The sequence below is a fragment of the Pristiophorus japonicus genome, chromosome 12 (assembly GCF_044704955.1).
Source record: "Pristiophorus japonicus isolate sPriJap1 chromosome 12, sPriJap1.hap1, whole genome shotgun sequence".
NCBI lineage: Eukaryota > Metazoa > Chordata > Chondrichthyes > Pristiophoridae > Pristiophorus > Pristiophorus japonicus.
In genome coordinates this window covers 62182573-62200700 of record NC_091988.1, presented here as the reverse complement: position 1 = coordinate 62200700, position 18128 = coordinate 62182573, and the positions used below count along the sequence as shown (strand labels likewise).

At 45.0% G+C, this 18128-nt stretch overlaps 2 protein-coding genes across 3 annotated transcripts in view; one reads left to right on the top strand and one right to left on the bottom strand.

The window, feature by feature from the left end:
* The window catches only part of LOC139277301 (FANCD2 opposite strand protein-like), a 66888-nt gene extending 64217 nt beyond the window's left edge, over positions 1–2671 (top strand). Inside the window, exon 2 of the mRNA XM_070895583.1 lies at positions 1942–2671. Within this exon, the coding sequence (XP_070751684.1) occupies positions 1942–2478 (537 nt within the window). The 3' untranslated portion in view covers positions 2479–2671. The remainder of the gene's footprint in view (positions 1–1941) is intronic.
* A 2606-nt stretch (positions 2672–5277) lies between these two features.
* The window catches only part of fancd2 (FA complementation group D2), a 107231-nt gene continuing 94380 nt past the window's right edge, over positions 5278–18128 (bottom strand). For both annotated transcript variants that reach the window (XM_070895580.1, XM_070895581.1), the window contains exons 42-44: positions 14703–14786; positions 11280–11360; positions 5278–7246 (exon numbers count right to left, since the gene is read on the bottom strand). In XM_070895580.1, coding sequence (XP_070751681.1) covers positions 11280–11360; positions 14703–14786 — 165 coding nt within the window. In that variant the 3' untranslated portion in view covers positions 5278–7246. The remainder of the gene's footprint in view (positions 7247–11279; positions 11361–14702; positions 14787–18128) is intronic.

Sequence of the window (18128 nt, the reverse complement as noted above, 5' to 3'; positions counted from 1 at the left end):
CAAAAAATGCTGGAAACGCTCACCAAGTCAGCCAGCATATGTGGGGAGAACAGTTGAGTTAATATTTCAGGTGTGGTACCTGATCTTCACTCATTGTTCACATGCACACACATCTCCACCAGGGAGTACTGGATAAAGAGCAGGAACTCTGGCTAATTCTGCCCTCTTAAGCATTTCCTGATTATAATCGCTCAACCATTGGTGGCCGTGTCTTCTATTGCCTAGACCCCAAGCTCTGGAACTCCCTCCCTAAACCTCTCCGCCTCTCTACCTCCTTCAAGACGCTCCTTAAAACCTACCTCTTTGACCAAGCTTTTGGTCACCTGCCCTAATTTCTACTGATGTGGCTCGGTGTCAAATTTTTACATTTCATAATACTCCTGTGAAGCATCTTGGGACGTTTCACTGCATTAAAGGCGCTATATGAATACAAGATGTTGATTTCCCTCCCCCTAATGCTATATTGTTGCTACATTGTCAAGCCTTAACACTCTCACATTTCAGTTTGGTTACTAATTCATCATCAATGGAAACAATGTCATCATTTAGCCACTCCAATTTATTTGTAATTTTGTAAGCTTCTAGTCCATCCCTCCTTACCCTTCTTTGTTTGCGAAGAATCTTTCAAGGCTTTCTTCATAACTACAATTTCTTATCCCTGGTATCATTCTAGTGATTTTACTGTGCCTTTTCCAGTGCTTGAATACAACAAGTTGCATTTATGTAGCCCCTTTAGCATAGAAAAACATCCCAAGCACTGTTCCTGTAATTTTCTTTTTGAGATTTAGGGAAGGAATTCCGGAGCTTAAGGCCTAGGCAGCTGAAGGCAGGGTCGCCAATGATGGTGCGATTCAAATCATGGATGTGCAAGAGGGCCATAATAATCTCTGCGCATGCGCGGTTTTTCCATTGAAAAGTCGACAAGCGGCCTGCGCGGGCCCTCCAGACCGCTGCGCATTGGTTCCAAGACTTTTTACAGGAACATTATCAAACAAATTTCGACACTGAGCCACATAAAGAGATATTAGGACAGCTGACCAAAAGCTTGGTCAAAGAGGTAGGTGTTAAGGAGCATCTTAAAGGAGGAGAGGTAGAGAAGCAGAGAGGTTTAGGGAAGGAATTCCAGAGCTTAAGGCCTAGGCAGCTGAAGGCAGGGTCGCCAACGATGGTGCGATTCAAATCACATAATTGGAGGAGATCCGGGAGGGTTGTAGGGCTGGAGGAGGTTACCGACATAGGGAGGTGCGAGGACATGGAAGGATTTCAAAACCAGGATGAGAATTTTTAAATTAAGGCTTCTTATAATAGGGTGTCCAGGACAGTGCACAATACTCCCAACTATGGTATATGATAGGTATTATGAGCTGAACAATGTGACTCAGTTAAGTAGCACCATTGTCTCTGAGTCCGAAGGTTGTGGGTTCAAATCCCACTCCAGAGACTTGAGCACGAAAATCTAGGCTGACACTCCAATGCAGTACTGAGGGGGTGCGGCACTGTTGGAGGTGCTGTCTTTTGGATGAGACAAACCGAGGCCCTGTCTGCTCTCTCATGTAAAAGATCCTATTTCTAAGGAAGAGCAGGGGAGTTATCCCTGGTGTCCTGTTCAATATTGATCCCTCAATCAACATCACCAAGACAGATTATCTGGTCGTTATCACATTGATGCGTGCAAATTATAGTTTACAACAATGACCATACTTCATTGGCTGTAAAACACTTTGGAACGACCAGTGGATGTGAAAGGCGCTATAAAAATGCAAGTCTCACATATGATTATTTTTTTAATAGTTAAAAAAATAGATTAGATCAATAAAAACATTTTCAAGTACAACCAGTACACTTGGATTTTTTTCTCATCACAAGAATGAAGTGAAACATTGATAACTGACATCTTGTTCCCTCTTTTCATGGACCTGATCGTGAACTTTACGATTGAAGATGACTGCGTATCAGCTGTGGGATCCGTGGTCTCCGTTCGACGAGAGTTTCCAGTGGGTCGGATGCAGTACGAGTGCCCTGGGCAGACTGGACGGAGCAGAGCCAATTCAGGTGCCCTCGCCGTCGGACCAGGAGGTGGCCCTCTACCTGCAAGGCGACGTCGTGACCCACGACTGGAACCTCTTGGACCTGCTCGCAGAAACGGGGAAGGTCACCCCCGCCGTGCTATGCTACAGTTCGGAAACCGAGCACGACACGGCGGTCGTGTACAAACCGCAACCCGTCAGACTTAGCTCCGTCGACTCAGTTTTCGGGAGAGCCATCACTACCGGGGCACCGAAACTGGCGGGGGGCTTCCAAACCTCCGAAGGATCGGCTTTCACCGAGATCGTCAGCGTCGGGTCCCCCACACCCACTCTAACTGCGCGGTATAAAATTAATCTCATCATGGTGATTTACAGGCAACTATTAAGGGTCGTCACCTTGATTTACACAGCTTACCAGAAATGCTTTTACGTCTTGCAACATCCAATTTGATTCTGGCAAAAAATTGTTGCTTAAAAGACATTTTTGATTAAAAAAATGTAAAATAAATATTTTATTCGCATTGCTCCTCCCTATAGATCCCTTCAGCTGGGACAGCAGAATGCACGCTGATATTTTCCCCAGCTGCTGTATTTAATGGGTAGGATGTGGGCTGTCTTTTTTCCCCGAGAGACACTAGCTTGAGGCATCATCATTTCTGAGCGCAGACCTTTTAAGCATATTGCTTCACAAAAAAAATCTTGAACAGCACTGGGCAAGAAGTGGCTTAACATTGTTAGCAGTACCACCATGTGTGTGTGTGTGTGTGTGTGTGTGTATTCAGGAAAAGTCACATCAGGAACTGGATGAGGCATGATTTCAGTAATTCCTTTTACTCCTGAGAACCAACCCTAAACCATGGTTAGCTGTAACTAGTGTCCCTTCTGTCTTCACACAGACAAAAGACAACCACATAGGGATGAAATTCAACAAATTATTACATGGATAAAAATCAAGTTTTAGAGCAGTCAGACTTTAGGAACTAAAATAAAAGACATTTTTACTAATTACTGTTTACATCAGTTTCACGTTTTTTTTTTAAACACATTATTCCAAGACACTGGAATTCACCCACAGTTGAAAAGAAAACGCTGAAACGCCAACCACACGCAGGAGGGGTTACATAGTGGTTAAGTTATGGGACCAGTAATGCAGAGGCCTGGACTAATGAAAAGGAGATGCAAGTTCAAATTCCACTGTGACAGCTGGGGAATTTAAATTCAATTAAATAAATTTGGAATGCTTTTTTTATTCGTCCATGGGATGTGGGTGTTGTCAGCAATGCCAACATTTATTGCTCATCCCTAATTGCCCTTGAGAAGGTGGCAGTGAGCTGCCTTATACAACTGAGTGGCTTGCTGGACCAGGTCAGAGGGCATTTAAGAGTCAACCACATTGCTGTGTGTCTGGAGTCACATATAGGCCAGACCAGGTAAGGACAGCAGATTTCCTTCCCTGAAGGACATTAGTAAACCAGATGGGTTTTTTATGATATTCCTGTAGTTTCATGGTCATCATTACTGATACTAGCTTTTTAATTCCAGATTTATTTAATTGACTGAATTTAAATTCCCTAGCTGCCGTGGTGGGATTTGAACTCATGTCTCCAGATCATTAGTTCAATCCTCTCAAAGTGGGATGAGGTCCTGCAGGCAGATTTTAGGGAGCTAGGAAAGAGATTAAAAAGCAGGACCTCAAAGGTAGTAATGTGGAGGGTGGATGGTGCAGGAGGGAGGGCTTCAGATTCCTGGGGCATTGGGACGGGTTCTGCGGGAGATGGGACCTGTACAGACGGGTTGCACCCCAACAGAGCTGAGATCAATGTCCACGTGGGGAGGGGGAGGGGGAGGAGGAGGGTTTAAACTAATTTGGCAGGAGGATGGGCACCAGGATGTAGCACAAAGTTGCACAAAGGATTGGGAGAGACGGATAGCACTAGAGTAAGAAATAGTACATTATTAGGTGGGGTCAGACTTAGAGAGAATACAAGGTCTAAGATAGGTTTACAGTGCATGTGTGTGAATAGTTCGGCCACAACAATTCTGGCACCAAACTTTAGGTATAATGTAAAGGCCTTAGAGAGGTGCAGAAAAGATTTACAAGAATGGTTCCAGGGATGAGGGACTTCAGTTAAGTGGATAGACTGGAGAAGACTGGGGTGGTTCTCCTTAGAGCAGAGAAGGTTGAGAGGACATTTGATAGATCTGTTTAAAATCAGGAGGGGTCTAGACAAAGATAGAGAGAAACTGTTCCTATTGGCGGTAGGGTAGAGAACCATAGGACACAGATTTAAGATGATTAGCAGAAGAACCAAAGACGACATGAGGAAAAACCTTTTTACACAGCGAGTGGTTAGGATCTGGAATGCACTGCCTGAAATGGTGGTGGAGGCAGATTGAATAATGGCTTTAAAAAGGGAATTGGATAAGTACCTGAAGGAAAAAAAATTGCAGGGCTACGGTGAAAGGACGGGGAGTGGGACTAGCTGAGGTGCTCTTGCAGAGAGCCAGAACGGGCTCGAAAGGCCGAATGGACCCCTTCTGTGCTGTAATCATTCTATGATTCTACAAAAAGGTACTGCATAATCTCGATTATTGAAGGTACATGTTCTCTATTTACAGTAATACTTTCCAATGAAATACATAGGGCAGTACATTGGAATTTTACACCTTTTCCACCTAGGTGCGTAATCAAAGCTAAGCCCAAGGGTATCAAGTGCAAGATAGCGCAGTACAATGTGCATCTGCACGGTGGCCCACATGGTGATATATGGATAACTCATCATTGTAAGACGTCAGAGAGAACACATTTATAGGTCCACTAATAATTCTAATAAAAGTTCTGTTTTAATAGCACCCCATCATTTGCTGTTTGGCAGACCTGCAACAACCTTGCCTCCTCATAAGCTTTTCCTTTTTGCTGAAAGGCAGGAAGGAGAGCAAACAGCACTGAGTTCAGCTGGGTCAGTATTATACCGCAAGGTGACTTAGGAGCGAAGGCACGTGCAGAGGCAAGTTCATCAATGGCCATGGGTGAAGGGTAGATCGATCTCAAACAGCCACTACACTCCAAAATGGATGTTACTACTTCATGACTGAAATGGCCTGGTCAGTGACCAGATTTAGGAAATCGAGGCGTAACTTTTCAAGCAAAAAAAACAAACATCTGATAATGTTCATCCCATTTATTGAAAGGGGATGTGCAATAAGAGAAAATCTCAGATAAAAACTGTCAATAAAATTCTGACTTTTATTCATCTTTGTACAGCAGCATAACTTGTTAACGATTTGTTAGTTTACAATTGAGTCACATAGCCCATACAATCAGAAACAAACACACACCCTGATGAGCAGTATAAAAGAGACTGCAGGATATTCTCAATTATTAAAAGTAATTGTTCTGTATTTACAGTAGCATGTTCTAATGAAATAGAGGGCAATGCAGGGGAATTTCCCATCTTGGTGCATAATCAAGATTTGTCCCAAGGGCAACATGGTGTTGGTGTGCAATACAGCTCCAATACAATACATTAGAATCCATCATTTAACAAAAAACTTATTTCAACTCCCCCATCCAAGTATCCTCCCTGTTATATGCCTGCCTGTTATGATCTCTGATCTCCAATTCAAATGAATGTTCTAAACTTCAGGGAAGCAACCCCCACGTCCGATGGTAAGACGGGAGCAATGTGACTTCACCAAATACACATCACTACAGTGTGCCTTAAGTCTGTCCAGTCCACTGCTAATAATTCAGTCAGTTTGTGTGCCAAGAAAATTTGAATTAACCAATAATTTGAAGTAAGCAATGTAAATAACACAGCTAAGTGGAACTTGGTGCTAAAAATCTGATATTTCAGATAATTTGAAATGAAATTAAAGAGTAGAAAATGAATGGGCTTAAGATACACACTACTTCATACTTAGGTCACTTGGGTCTCTCAAGACCTTTTTTTTGTCAATTATGTAATTAAGATTGGCTACATCTTGTGTAATACCCTGTAACATTACTTTACATAATTAACAAATAACAGATTGGGCTGCAGAAAACATTTCACCAGTACCTCGGCCTCAAAATCTACAAATTTATAATATTTATCGACCTTATCTGGCCTGATGTCAGGACACAAGTGGTAAATCTAATATAAAGTGTGCACAGTTCAAAGCCATTGAGCATTAGTGAAGTACCACCCAAAAGTGCGAGATAAGGTGTTCTGGCTGCTCCTGATGTCTCGAACTGAGATTAATGACCAATTCTTTAATGTTGCTTTAAAGGTGTTTAAAATGAGAATAGGCTCATGGGGAGAGGGGTGGTCTTTGCATGCAAATGGCACGTTGTGAGTCCATAGATCAGATTTATTTCAGCGATCCTGCCACATTACCCATGGCAGAAAGGGTAGGCTGTAATGCTCCCCCAAAAGCACGCATCAAACGGGAGGTCCCGCGCAGGCTGCTCACAAACTGCTGCTGCTGGAAGATAGCGCGCATGCATGGCCACGCAGCAAATTAAAAAGACCCGTGCGCGGAAATAAAAATCAGAGGGAACACTGGTAAGGCAGGATAGCTGCTCTCTCTCCTGAGGCACCAGCTGGTAGGTGATGTGTGGGCACAGATCAGAGATGGCTGTCCCCTGAAATTGTTCCTTCTCCTTTGTGGGATTGCCTAGCATTCACTTCGGCTCTTGTCCACAACAGCAGAGCCGAGAAATCAGTACGGAGAATGGTGGACCGGACTGCACACTTCACCAATTCAGGGTGTTGCGCTCCTCCACAGCACAGTGCACAGACATCTGCTCCCCACACCACAGTGCTCCAATGGACTGTTGTTGTTGAAATGGAAATCTCAAACATGAAATTGATGGCACAACAAAGTACAACTGGCTACAATAAATGTAAAATGCTCTGACTGGAGATATAAGAAAAAAAAAATAATTACAGAAAAAACAGCAGGTAATACAAGGAAGAGAATACTTCACTGTGGGAACTAAAGTCCCTTTTGTGCTGCATTATATGATTTTACAATATTTTCATTTACCAAGTTGACTTTTTTTTTTCTACTTGAGTGGTTTGGCAAGCTCTCTCTATCTGGGCACCACTAGACTTTTTTTTGGTATATTTACATGCAGATCATGAACTGCATTACAGAAACAGAAGATGGGACAGGACCGTCATGGCTATTCCTTAGCCTCAATCCGTAACACTCGGTAAGACTCCAGTACTGACCTGCGATAAGGGAAAGGAATACAAATGGTTAGGATGGCTAATCGACAACTTTTAAATTAATCAGGACTCAGATATTTATAGAATCATAGAATGGTTACAGCATTGAAGGGGGCTATTCGGCCCGTCGAGCCCGTGCCAGCTCTCTGCAAGAGCGCTTCAGGTAGTCACTCCCTTGTCCTTTCCCCGTAGCTCTGCAACTTTTTTTCCTTCAGGTACTTATTCAATTCCCTTTTGAAAGCCACGATTTAGCCTGCCCTCCCCACCCTCTCAGGCAGTTCATTCCAGATCCTAACCACTCGCTGTGTAAAAAAGGTCTCCCTCATGTCGTCTTTGGTTCTTTTGCCAATCACCTTAAATCTGTGTTCTCTGGTTCTCGACCCTTCCGCCAATGGGAACAGTTTCCATCTACTCTTTCTAGACTCCTCATGATTTCAAATACCTCTATCAAATCTCCTCTCAACCGTCACTGCTCTAAGGAATACAACCCCAGCTTCTCTAGTCTATCCATGTAACTGAAGACCCTCATCCCTGGAACCATCCTTGCAAATCTTTTCTGCACTTTCTCTAAGGCCTTCACATCCGTCCTAAAGTGCGGTGCCCAGAATTGGACACAATACTCCAGTTGAGGCCAAACCAGTGTTTTATAAGGGTTCATCATAACTTCCTTGCTTTTGTACTCTATGCCTCTATTTATGAAGCCCGGGATCTCATATGCTTTTTTTTTTAAACTGCTTTCTCAACCTGCCCTGCCACCTTCAATGATTTGTGCACATATACCCCCAGGGCTCTGTGTTCATACACCCCCTTTAGAATTGTATCCCTTTTATTTTGCCTCTTCTCATTTTTCCTCCTGAAATGTTTTACTTCGCACTTTTCTGCGTTAAATTTCATCTGCCACGTGTCCGCTCATTTCACCAGCCTGTCTATTTCTTCTTGAAGTCGATCATAATCCTCCTCACTGTTCACTATACTTGCAAGTTTTATGATATCTGCAAATTTTGAAATTGTGCCCTTTACACGCAAGTCCAAGTCATTAATAGATATCAAGAAAAGCAGTGGTCCCAGAACCGACCCCTGGGAACACCACTTCCTCCAGTCTGAAAAACAACCGTTCACCACCACTCTCTGTTTCCTGTCACTTAGCCAATTTCGTATCCATGCTGCCACTGTCCATAGGCTGCAACTTTGCTGGCAAGCCTATTATGTGGCACTTTATCAAACATAAAAAAAGAGAGCAGAAATTATAACTAAAGATTTATTTTCTGTTCTCTTTCAACTTTCCCCTCCCAAATAGAACTTTTCATTAACTGCAGATGTCTGCCCTCCTTAGGGTTCGCATCATTACCTAACCATAATGCCTATTTTGTTCTGTAACTGGCCAGCAAGCAATGTGTAAACACAGGTGCGACTCATCCACTGATTTTCTCTTGTGCAAAGGACGGACTCCCAGTCTATATTCCCTGGCTCCCTCCAACAGTCTTGGCAGAGATCGGGATTTACCTTGATGTTCAAAGAAACTACTTGTTAGTACATTAATAAACCAAACTTAAATGTCCCTAATTTGACGTCAATAGTTGGAGATGTAACTTGGGATGGCTACAGGTACAAAATTAAAGGTTTTTTTTGTATGTTCTTCAGATGTTGGTGATGCTGCATTTATTGCCCATCCCTAGTTGTCCTAAGAAAATTATGTATGTGGCTTGCTGACTGGACCACTTTAAAGGCATCAAGAGTCAACCATGTCGAGTGGGATTGGAGTCCCATGCAGGTCAGACTGGTTAGGGGTAGCAGGTTTCCTTCCCTGAAGGACATTAGTGACAATCCAGCAGCATTCATGATAAGTTTTTCCCTAATGTCAGCCTGCAAAATGTTTTTTTAAATTCATTCATGGGACGTGGGTGTCGCTGGCAAGGCCAGCATTTATTGCCCATCCCCAACTGCCCTTGAGAAGGTGGCGACAACTGACTGACTTGCTAAGCCATTTCAGTGGGCAGATAAGAATCAACCATATTGCTATGGGTCTGGAGTCACACGTAGGCCAGACTGGGTAAGGATGGCAGATTTCCTTCCCTAAAGGACATTAGTGAACCAGGTGGGTTTTTACGACAATCCGATAGTTTTGTGGTCATGATGACGATTACGGATACTCGCTTGTTTAATTCCAGATTTGTTTAATTAACTGAGTTTAAGTTCCACAGCTGCGGTGGTGGGATTTCAACTTCATCTCTGGATCTTTAGTCCAGGGTTCTGGATTACTGGACAGTAACATAACCACTATGCTACCGTACCTGGTAATGGCGAGATTTAATGAATTCATTTCTCACGTTACCATTGTGAAATCTGAATTTACAATGTCTGAGTAGCTAGTCCAATACCATAAGGTGCACTAAACTCCTAACCCGAAGGAGGAAAATAATAATGAGATGTATTGGTTGGAGGTCAATCAATACAGCCTCAGGACATCGCTGCAGGAATTTCTCAGGGCAGTTTCCTGGGCCCAACTATCTTCAGCTGCTTCGTCAATGACTTTCCTTCCATCATAAGATCAGAAGTGGGGATATTCACTGATGACTGCACAGTGTTCTGTGCAATTTGCAACTCCTTAGGTAATGGAATGGTCCATGTCCACATGCAGCAAGATCCAGACAACATTCAGGCTTGGGCTGATGCGTGGCACAAGCGACATGGCAATGACCATCTCCAACAAGCGAGAGTCTAACCATCGTCCCTTGACAGTCAACGGCAAAACCCCCACCATCAACATCGTGGGGGTCACCATTGACCAGAAACTTAACTGGACCAGCCACATAAATACTGTGGCAACAAGAGCAGGTCATTCTGCGGCGAGTGTCTCACCTCCTGACTCCCCAAAGCCTTTCCACCATCTACAAGGCACAAGTCAGGAGTGTGATGGAATACTCTCCACTTACCTGGATGAGCGCAGCACCAACAACACTCAAGAAGCTCGACACCATCCAAGATAAAGTAGCCCACTTGATTGGCACACTATCCACCACCTTAAACATTCACTCCCTCCATCACCTACATACCGTGGCTGCAGTGTGTACGATCTACAATATACACCACAGCAACTCGTCAAGGCTTCTTCGGCAGCACCTCCCAAACCCGTGACCTCTACCACCTAGAAGGACAAGGGCAGCACGCACATGGGAACACCACCTCCACATTCCCCTCCAAGTCACACACCATCTTGACTTGGAAGTATATCGCCATTCCTTCATCGTCGCTGGATCAAAATCCTGGAACTCCCTCCCTAACAGCACTGTGGAGTACCTTCACCACACGAACTGTGTTAAGCACTGTGGCACCAGCAGAAATTAAACCCAGTGCCTGTGTCCATGTCCTAACTCGCACCAAGTCCCGCTCACCCATCTCCCCTGTGCTTGCTGACCTACATTGGCTCCCAGTTAAGCAATACCTCGATTTTAAAATTCTCATTTTCGTCTTCAAATCCATCCCATGGCTTTGCCCCTCCCTATCTCTTTAATCTTATAATCTCCCGAGACCTCTGCATTCCACCTAGTCTGGCCTTTTGAACATCCACGATTTTGATTGCTCCACCATTAGTGGCCGTGCCTTCAGCTGCCAAGGTCCTAGGCTCTCGAACTCTCATCCCTCATTTAAGACGCTCCTTAAAACCTACCTCTTTAACTAAGCTTTTGGTCATCCGCCCTAACATCCCTTTGTATGGTTCAGTGTCAAACTCTGTTCTTTAATAACGCTGCTGTGAAATGCCTTGGGACGTTTAAGGCGCTATATAAATACAAGTTGTTTTTGATGTGGAGATGTATCTCAGGAAGGCTACGATGGGAAGGGGAGTCAAAGAAATGTCGATCTCAAAATCCCAATTATGAAGAAAAAATTAACCCCTTGCCTTGAAAACTGTCTAGGATGTTAGAAAACAACCAGATGAAATGCCATGCACTGACTGATACATGTACATTCTGAAATGTAATTAGTAAGGAGCTACCAGTTGCTTTATACAGTAGCGCTGTGTACAATAAATACATACCTAATCACTGTCAGAGCCTTCATCATCATCCATTGTAGCTTTCTTCGTGTCCGACTCACAACTACCATCCTCCTCAATCTCCTACAAGAAAACAAACGAATTCTGTAAAATTTTCTTTGTCCCCTCTGTAGGTACTATAGCAAACTAAGGTTCCAATGTATCATTAGAAGCCCTTCATGTATTATTCCATAATCGATCAGTTGTGGCTCAGTGGCACTCTCGCCTCTGAGTCAGAAGGTTGTGAGTTCAAGACCCACTCCAGAGACTTCAGCACAAAAATCTAGGCTGACACTCCAGTGCCATCTTTCGGTTGAGACGTTAAACCGAGGCCCTGTTTGCCCTCTCAGGTGGACATAAAAGATCCCATGGTAGTATCTTGAAGAGCGGGGGAGTTGTCCCTGGTGTCCTGGCCAATATTTGTTCCTCAATCAACATAACAAAAAAAACAGGTCATTATCTCATTGCTGGTTGTGGGAGCTTGATGTGCGCAAATTGGCTGACGCATTTCCTACATTACAACAGTGACTACACTTCAAAAATGTACTTCATTGGCTGTAAAGGGCTTTGGGACATCCTGAAAGGCGCTACATAAATGCAAGTCTTTCTTTCTTTTCTTTCTATTGAAGTCTTAAATATTCAGGTTGCAAGCTTTACTATTTTACTCTAGTCAGATAAACAAATGACTGAGGTGTTGATTTTCCTGGTCTCCTCCCTACAAAGGGCACTCTGCTATGCAGGATGAGCCATGGCCAAATTTGGTGTGCTGGTGGACCATCAACATGGCACAATTGCAGCCCTATTGTAGGCACGCCCCCTGACAAAGCAAGAAAATAGGAGAGCACAGCTGCAGGTCTGGCCGCTGGCATCTAGACCTTCTGGCTGCTGCGGGAGATCAACAGCGACAAGGTGCCCAAAGCCCAAAGATCCGGTGGTCGCTTAAGAAAGAAGAATCCAACTTATCTTGGGTCTTCTCTTCAGCTTGCTACAGGATCCCGCCTCAAACCTTCTGATCTGAGGAGGCGCCTGGCACAAGTCAACCTGCCAGGGCACCCTTGCATTTGAGCACCTCACGGATGCTACTTCAAGAAACTGAGATGGAAGGCTGGGTATGTCCCTTCCCGCTTCATCCATCCTACCCTGCAACTCAGGCAAAGTCACAGAAATTCTCAATGACATAAAAAGGGGCAGAGACCCAACCTTAAGGGTTTCCACCCCTTTTTCCCTGACCGTTGCTGTGGGGGATAGGTGTTCCCTGGTGTGATTATCCCTCCCTCTCTCCTCTCCTTGACACCTTCTTTCTATTTCGTGGTTGAGATCAGAAACATATATATTGTATCATAGACATGAGCATGCATCGTTCCACTTCCGAGCACGGAAGAGCAATACCAATTTGCGTATCCCCACCGTCACCTTGCGGAGAGCAGTTAAAACGGTGACCAGGAATCAAACCCTGGACCTCCATGGTCTGCATGGCTTAGTATCTCACATCTCGGGCTATTGGCGGGAGTTATTTTTTAAAATTATACGACCACAAAGCTGTTATGAACCATTCTCATGTTTAAGGGACCATCTGAACTTTTATAACTTGCTCCCTGGTTTCCATTATTCCAAATGCAAAAGAAAAGAAGAAAAAAAGACTTGCATTTATATAGTGCCAATTAAGTACTATGGACCCAAGTTTCGAGCCGCGCCTAGAACGGCGCAGTCCCGACCTGGACGCCCATTTTTCGCGCCACAAAGTGCGCCTAAAAAAAACTCCCAGATTCTCCAGCTCCCTGCAGATCGTTTGCAGCTCGGCGCAGCACGAGCTGTAGGGGGCGGAGCCAGGTCCCTGCGCTGAAAACAGTGCCGGGACCTCTGCACATGCGCGCTACAGTGGGCGCGCTTGTGCAGTAGCTCCAGGCGCCCAAAACTGTGTGGGAGGGGCCGAAGCACGCAGCCCCGAGCCTTGGCCGAATGGCCTCACTGGGGCTGCGTGAATAAGGCTCCTTCCACGCCCAGCTCCTGCTTCCTCCCGACCCGACTCGACTCCCGCTCCCCCCCCACCGCCCGGACCGGATCCGACCCCACTCCCGCTTCCCCCACCCCCGCCCCCGGACTGGACCCGCCCCGACTCCCGCTTCCCCACCCGCCCCCCGACTCCCGCTCCACCCCCCCCCCCCCGACTAGACCCGACCTGATCTCCCTCCCCCCGACCCGAACCTCCCTCCCTCTCACCACCCCCCTGACCCCGACCCGCGCTCCCCCCGACCCGAGTCGCGATCCCGACCCGACCCGACCCAACGCCACCTACCTGTAAATCTGGTGCTGGAGACGGACCCTGCCCGAAGTCTCGGGCCTAGACGGGCCCGGCCCGTTCAGCCTCCCTCCCCCATCTCTTCCCCCACCCCCCACCATCTCCTTTCTCCCCCCCCCACATCCCCTTCCCCCCCTTTTCCCTTCTCCTCCTCCCCCCTCCCCCTTCTCCCCCATCCCTCCCCCTTCCCTCCCTCTGCTCCCCCCCTCCTCTCGCTGTCAGAAACACAGACACTGACAGACAGAGAATGAGAGACACACACAGACAGACAGACAGAGAGATAGAGACACTGACAGACACACACTGGGGGGGGGGGGGGCATCCCAGCACGCTGTTGGAGGGTTTCCGGTGCTGCAGTGGGTAAGTAGAAAATGTTTTATTTATTGATTTTTAAAAAAATATATATTTCTTATTAATTTTTTTTGATTGATTTATTGGTTGATTTATTGATGTTTTTATCATTTATTATTGATGATGGCTCTTTATTTGTAAAACTGAAGTGTTTAATGTTTGTAAACTTCCCTTTAAACCCCACGCCTGATTTGTAACCTACACCTGATTTTCTAAAGTGTAGACACGGTTTTTTCGAGCGTACAAAAATCTTCACTTACTCCATTCTAAGTTAGTTTGGAGTAAGTTTTCACTGACGAATCTTTGAAAACAGGCGTAAATGGCCGGACACGCCCCCTTTTGAAAAAAAAATTCTGTTCCAAAGTGAAACTGTTCTAACTGACTAGAACTGGAGCAAACTAAATGGCGAGAATTCCGATTTCTAAGATACTCCGTTGTACACCAGTTGCTCCTAAAAATCAGGAGTAAATCATGGCGAAACTTGGGGCCTTTGTTTTGTAATGTAGGAAATACAGCAACCAATTTGCGCACAGCAAGTTCCCACAAACAGCAATGTGATAATGACCAGATAATCTGTTTTAATGATATTGATTTTGAAATCTTTGGAGTCGACGGATCGAATTACTGTCTGATAACCATACCCAAGTATTAATTAGTCTTAATTCTCTTCCCATCAGCTGATTCAATATTATGCCTTGAATAGCACGAGAGCGTTTTTTGTACAATTACAGCAAGTTATTTTACTGTGTCCCCCACCCGTCCCTCCTGGAGCTTACCTCGTCTGAATCATCGTCAGGTAACTGTGATTCTTCATCACCACCACTCTCCTGCTGGGAGCCCTGGGACACGATCTCTTCTCCCTGTGCAAAAACAACAGGTCAAATCCGTGAACCGTTCAAACCAGCGAAGACTTCATTCTAAAGTGTTGCTCAATGCAAACATACACACAATTTCAAGTGGGTAGGTTGGGGGTGGGGGTGGTGGGGGAACTGTCTCTCTGTAACAAACCACCAGGACATGCATGAATTGTGTTTGACAAATTTGTAGTTGTTCTTCGAAGATGTAATGAGCAGGGTGGATAAAGGTTAACCAGTCGATGTGGTGTATTTGGATTTCCAGAAGACATTCGATAAGGTGCCACACAAAAGATTACTGCACAAGATAAGAGCTCACGGGGGTAATATATTAGCATGGATAGTGGATTGGCTAACTAACAGAAAATAGAGAATGGGGATAAATGGGTCATTTTCTGGTTGGCATACGGTAACTAGTGAGATGCCACAGGGATCGGTGCTGGGGCCTCAACTATTTACAATCTATATTAATGACTTGGCTGAAGGGACTGAGTGTAATGTCGCCAAGTTTGCTGATGATACAAAGATGGGTGAGAAAGCAAGTTGTGAGGAGGACACAAAAAATCTGCAAAGGGATATAGACAGGCTAAGTGAGTGGGCAAACATTTGGCAGATGGAGTATAATGTGGGAAAGAGTGATGTTATCCATTTTGGCAGGAAAAATAAAAAAACAAATTATTTAAATGGAGAAAAACTACAAAATGCTGCAGTACAGAGGGACCTGGGGGTTCTTGTGCATGAAACACAAAAAGTTAGTCTGCAGGTACAGCAAGTGATCAGGAAGGGAAATAGAATGTTGGTCTTTATTGCAAGGGGGATAGAGTATAAAAGCAGAGAAGTCTTGCTATAACAGTACAGAATATAGGTGAGTCCACACCTAGAGTCCTGCAAAAAAGTTTTGGTCTCCTTATTTAAGGAAGGATATACTTGCATTGGAGGCAGTTCAGAGAATGTTCACAAGGTTGATTCCGGAGATAAGGGGGTTGACTTATGAAGAAAGGATGAGCAGGTTGGGCCAATACTCATTGGAGTTTAGAAGAATGAGAGGTGATCGTATTGAAACGTAGGTAGATGCAGAGAGGATGTTTCTACTCATGGGGGAATCCAGAACTAGGGGGCATAGTTTCAGAATAAGGGGTCGCCCAATTAGAACGGAGATGGAGGAGGAATTTCTTCTCTCAGAGAGTAGTAAATCTGCGGTCATTTAACATATTTAAGGTGGAGACAGACAGATTTTTGAGCGATAAGGGAGTGAAGAGTTATGGGGAGCGGGCAGGGAAGTGGAGCTGAGCCCAAGATCAGCCATGATCTTACTGAATGGCGGAGCAGACTCATGGCCTACTCCTGTTCCAAATTCTTATGTTCTTATGAGTGCAACCCATTGTGACCTATCCTTTAACTCCCTCTCCATTCCTGTTGTGAAGCGCTGAGCCGTTCATCTTCGCACCTTCCTCGACATGTCATTCAGCAGCAGGTACTCACTATATGCCCACATCCTACCAACAAACCAGTTTTCCATTGGGCTGTCCTCCTGCTTTAATAATATTTTAACTTAACACTGTCCATTGCTGAGTAGCAATGGGGGCGACTAGTGCCCCATTTGACTATGCACAACACCAGATATTTTCAGTCTTTGTGTGTCACAGAGTTACACATAAGGAGGGTGGTACAATAATGTCATAGAAACATAGAAAATAGGTGCAGGAGCAGGACATTCGGCCTTTCGAGCCTGCACCGCCATTCAATGAGTTCATGGCTGAACATGCAACTTCAGTACCCCATTCCTGCTTTCTCACCATACCCCTTGATCCCCCGAGTAGTAAGGACTACATCTAACTCCTTTTTGAATATATTTAGTGAATTGGCCTCAACAACTTTCTGTGGTAGAGAATTCCACAGGTTCACCACTCTCTGGGTGAAGAAGTTTCTCCTCATCTCGGTCCTAAATGGCTTACCCCTTATCCTCAGACTGTGACCCCTGGTTCTGGACTTCCCCAACATTGGGAACATTCTTCCTGCATCTAACCTGTCTAAACCCGTCAGAATTTTAAACGTTTCAATGAGATCCTCTCTCATTCTTCTGAACTCCAGTGAATACAAGCCCAGTTGATCCAGTCTTTCTTGATATGTCAGTCCCGCCATCCCGGGAATCAGTCTGGTGAACCTTCGCTGCACTCCCTCAATAGCAAGAATGTCCTTCCTCAAGTTAGGAGACCAAAACTGTACACAATACTCCAGGTGTGGCCTCACCAAGGCCCTGTACAACTGTAGCAACACCTCCCTGCCCCTGTACTTAAATCCCCTCGCTATGAAGGCCAACATGCCATTTGCTTTCTTAACCGCCTGCTGTACCTGCATGCCAACCTTCAATGACTGATGTACACCCAGGTCTCGATGCACCTCCCATTTCCTTCATCTGTCACCATTCAGATAATAGTCTGTCTCTCTGTTTTTACCACCAAAGTGGATCACCTCACATTTATCCACATTATACTTCATCTGCCATGCATTTGCCCACTCACCTAACCTATCCAAGTCACTCTGCAGCCTCATAGCATCCTCCTCGCAGCTCACACTGCCACCCAACTTAGTGTCATCCGCAAATTTGGAGATACTACATTTAATCCCCTCGTCTAAATCATTAATGTACAATGTAAACAGCTGGGGCCCAGCACAGAAACTTGCAGTACCCCACAAGTCACTGCCTGCCATTCTGAAAAGTACCCATTTACTCCTACTCTTTGCTTCCTGTCTGCCAATCAGTTCTCAATCCATGTCATTACACAACCCCCAATCCCATGTGCTTTAACTTTGCACATTAATCTCTTGTGTGGGACCTTTTCGAAAGCCTTCTGAAAGTCCAAACATACCACATCAACTGGTTCTCCGTTGTCCACTCTACTGGAAACATCCTTAAAAAATTCCAGAAGATTTGTCAAGCATGATTTCCCTTTCACAAATCCATGCTGACTTGGACCTATCATGTCACCTCTTTCCAAATGCGCTGCAATGACATCCATCATTTTACCCACTACCGATGTCAGGCTGACCGGTCTATAATTCCCTGTTTTCTCTCTCCCTCCTTTTTTAAAAAGTGGGGTTACATTGGCTACCCTCCACTCGATAGGAACTGATCCAGAGTCTATGGAATGTTGGAAAATGACTGTCAATGCATCCGCTATTTCCAAGGCCACCTCCTTAAGTACTCTGGGATGCAGTCCATCAGGCCCTGGGGATTTATCGGCCTTCAATCCCATCAACTTCCCCAACACAATTTCCCGACGTTCCTCCTTCTCACTAGACCCTCTGACCCCTTTTATATCCGGAAGGTTGTTTGTGTCCTCCTTA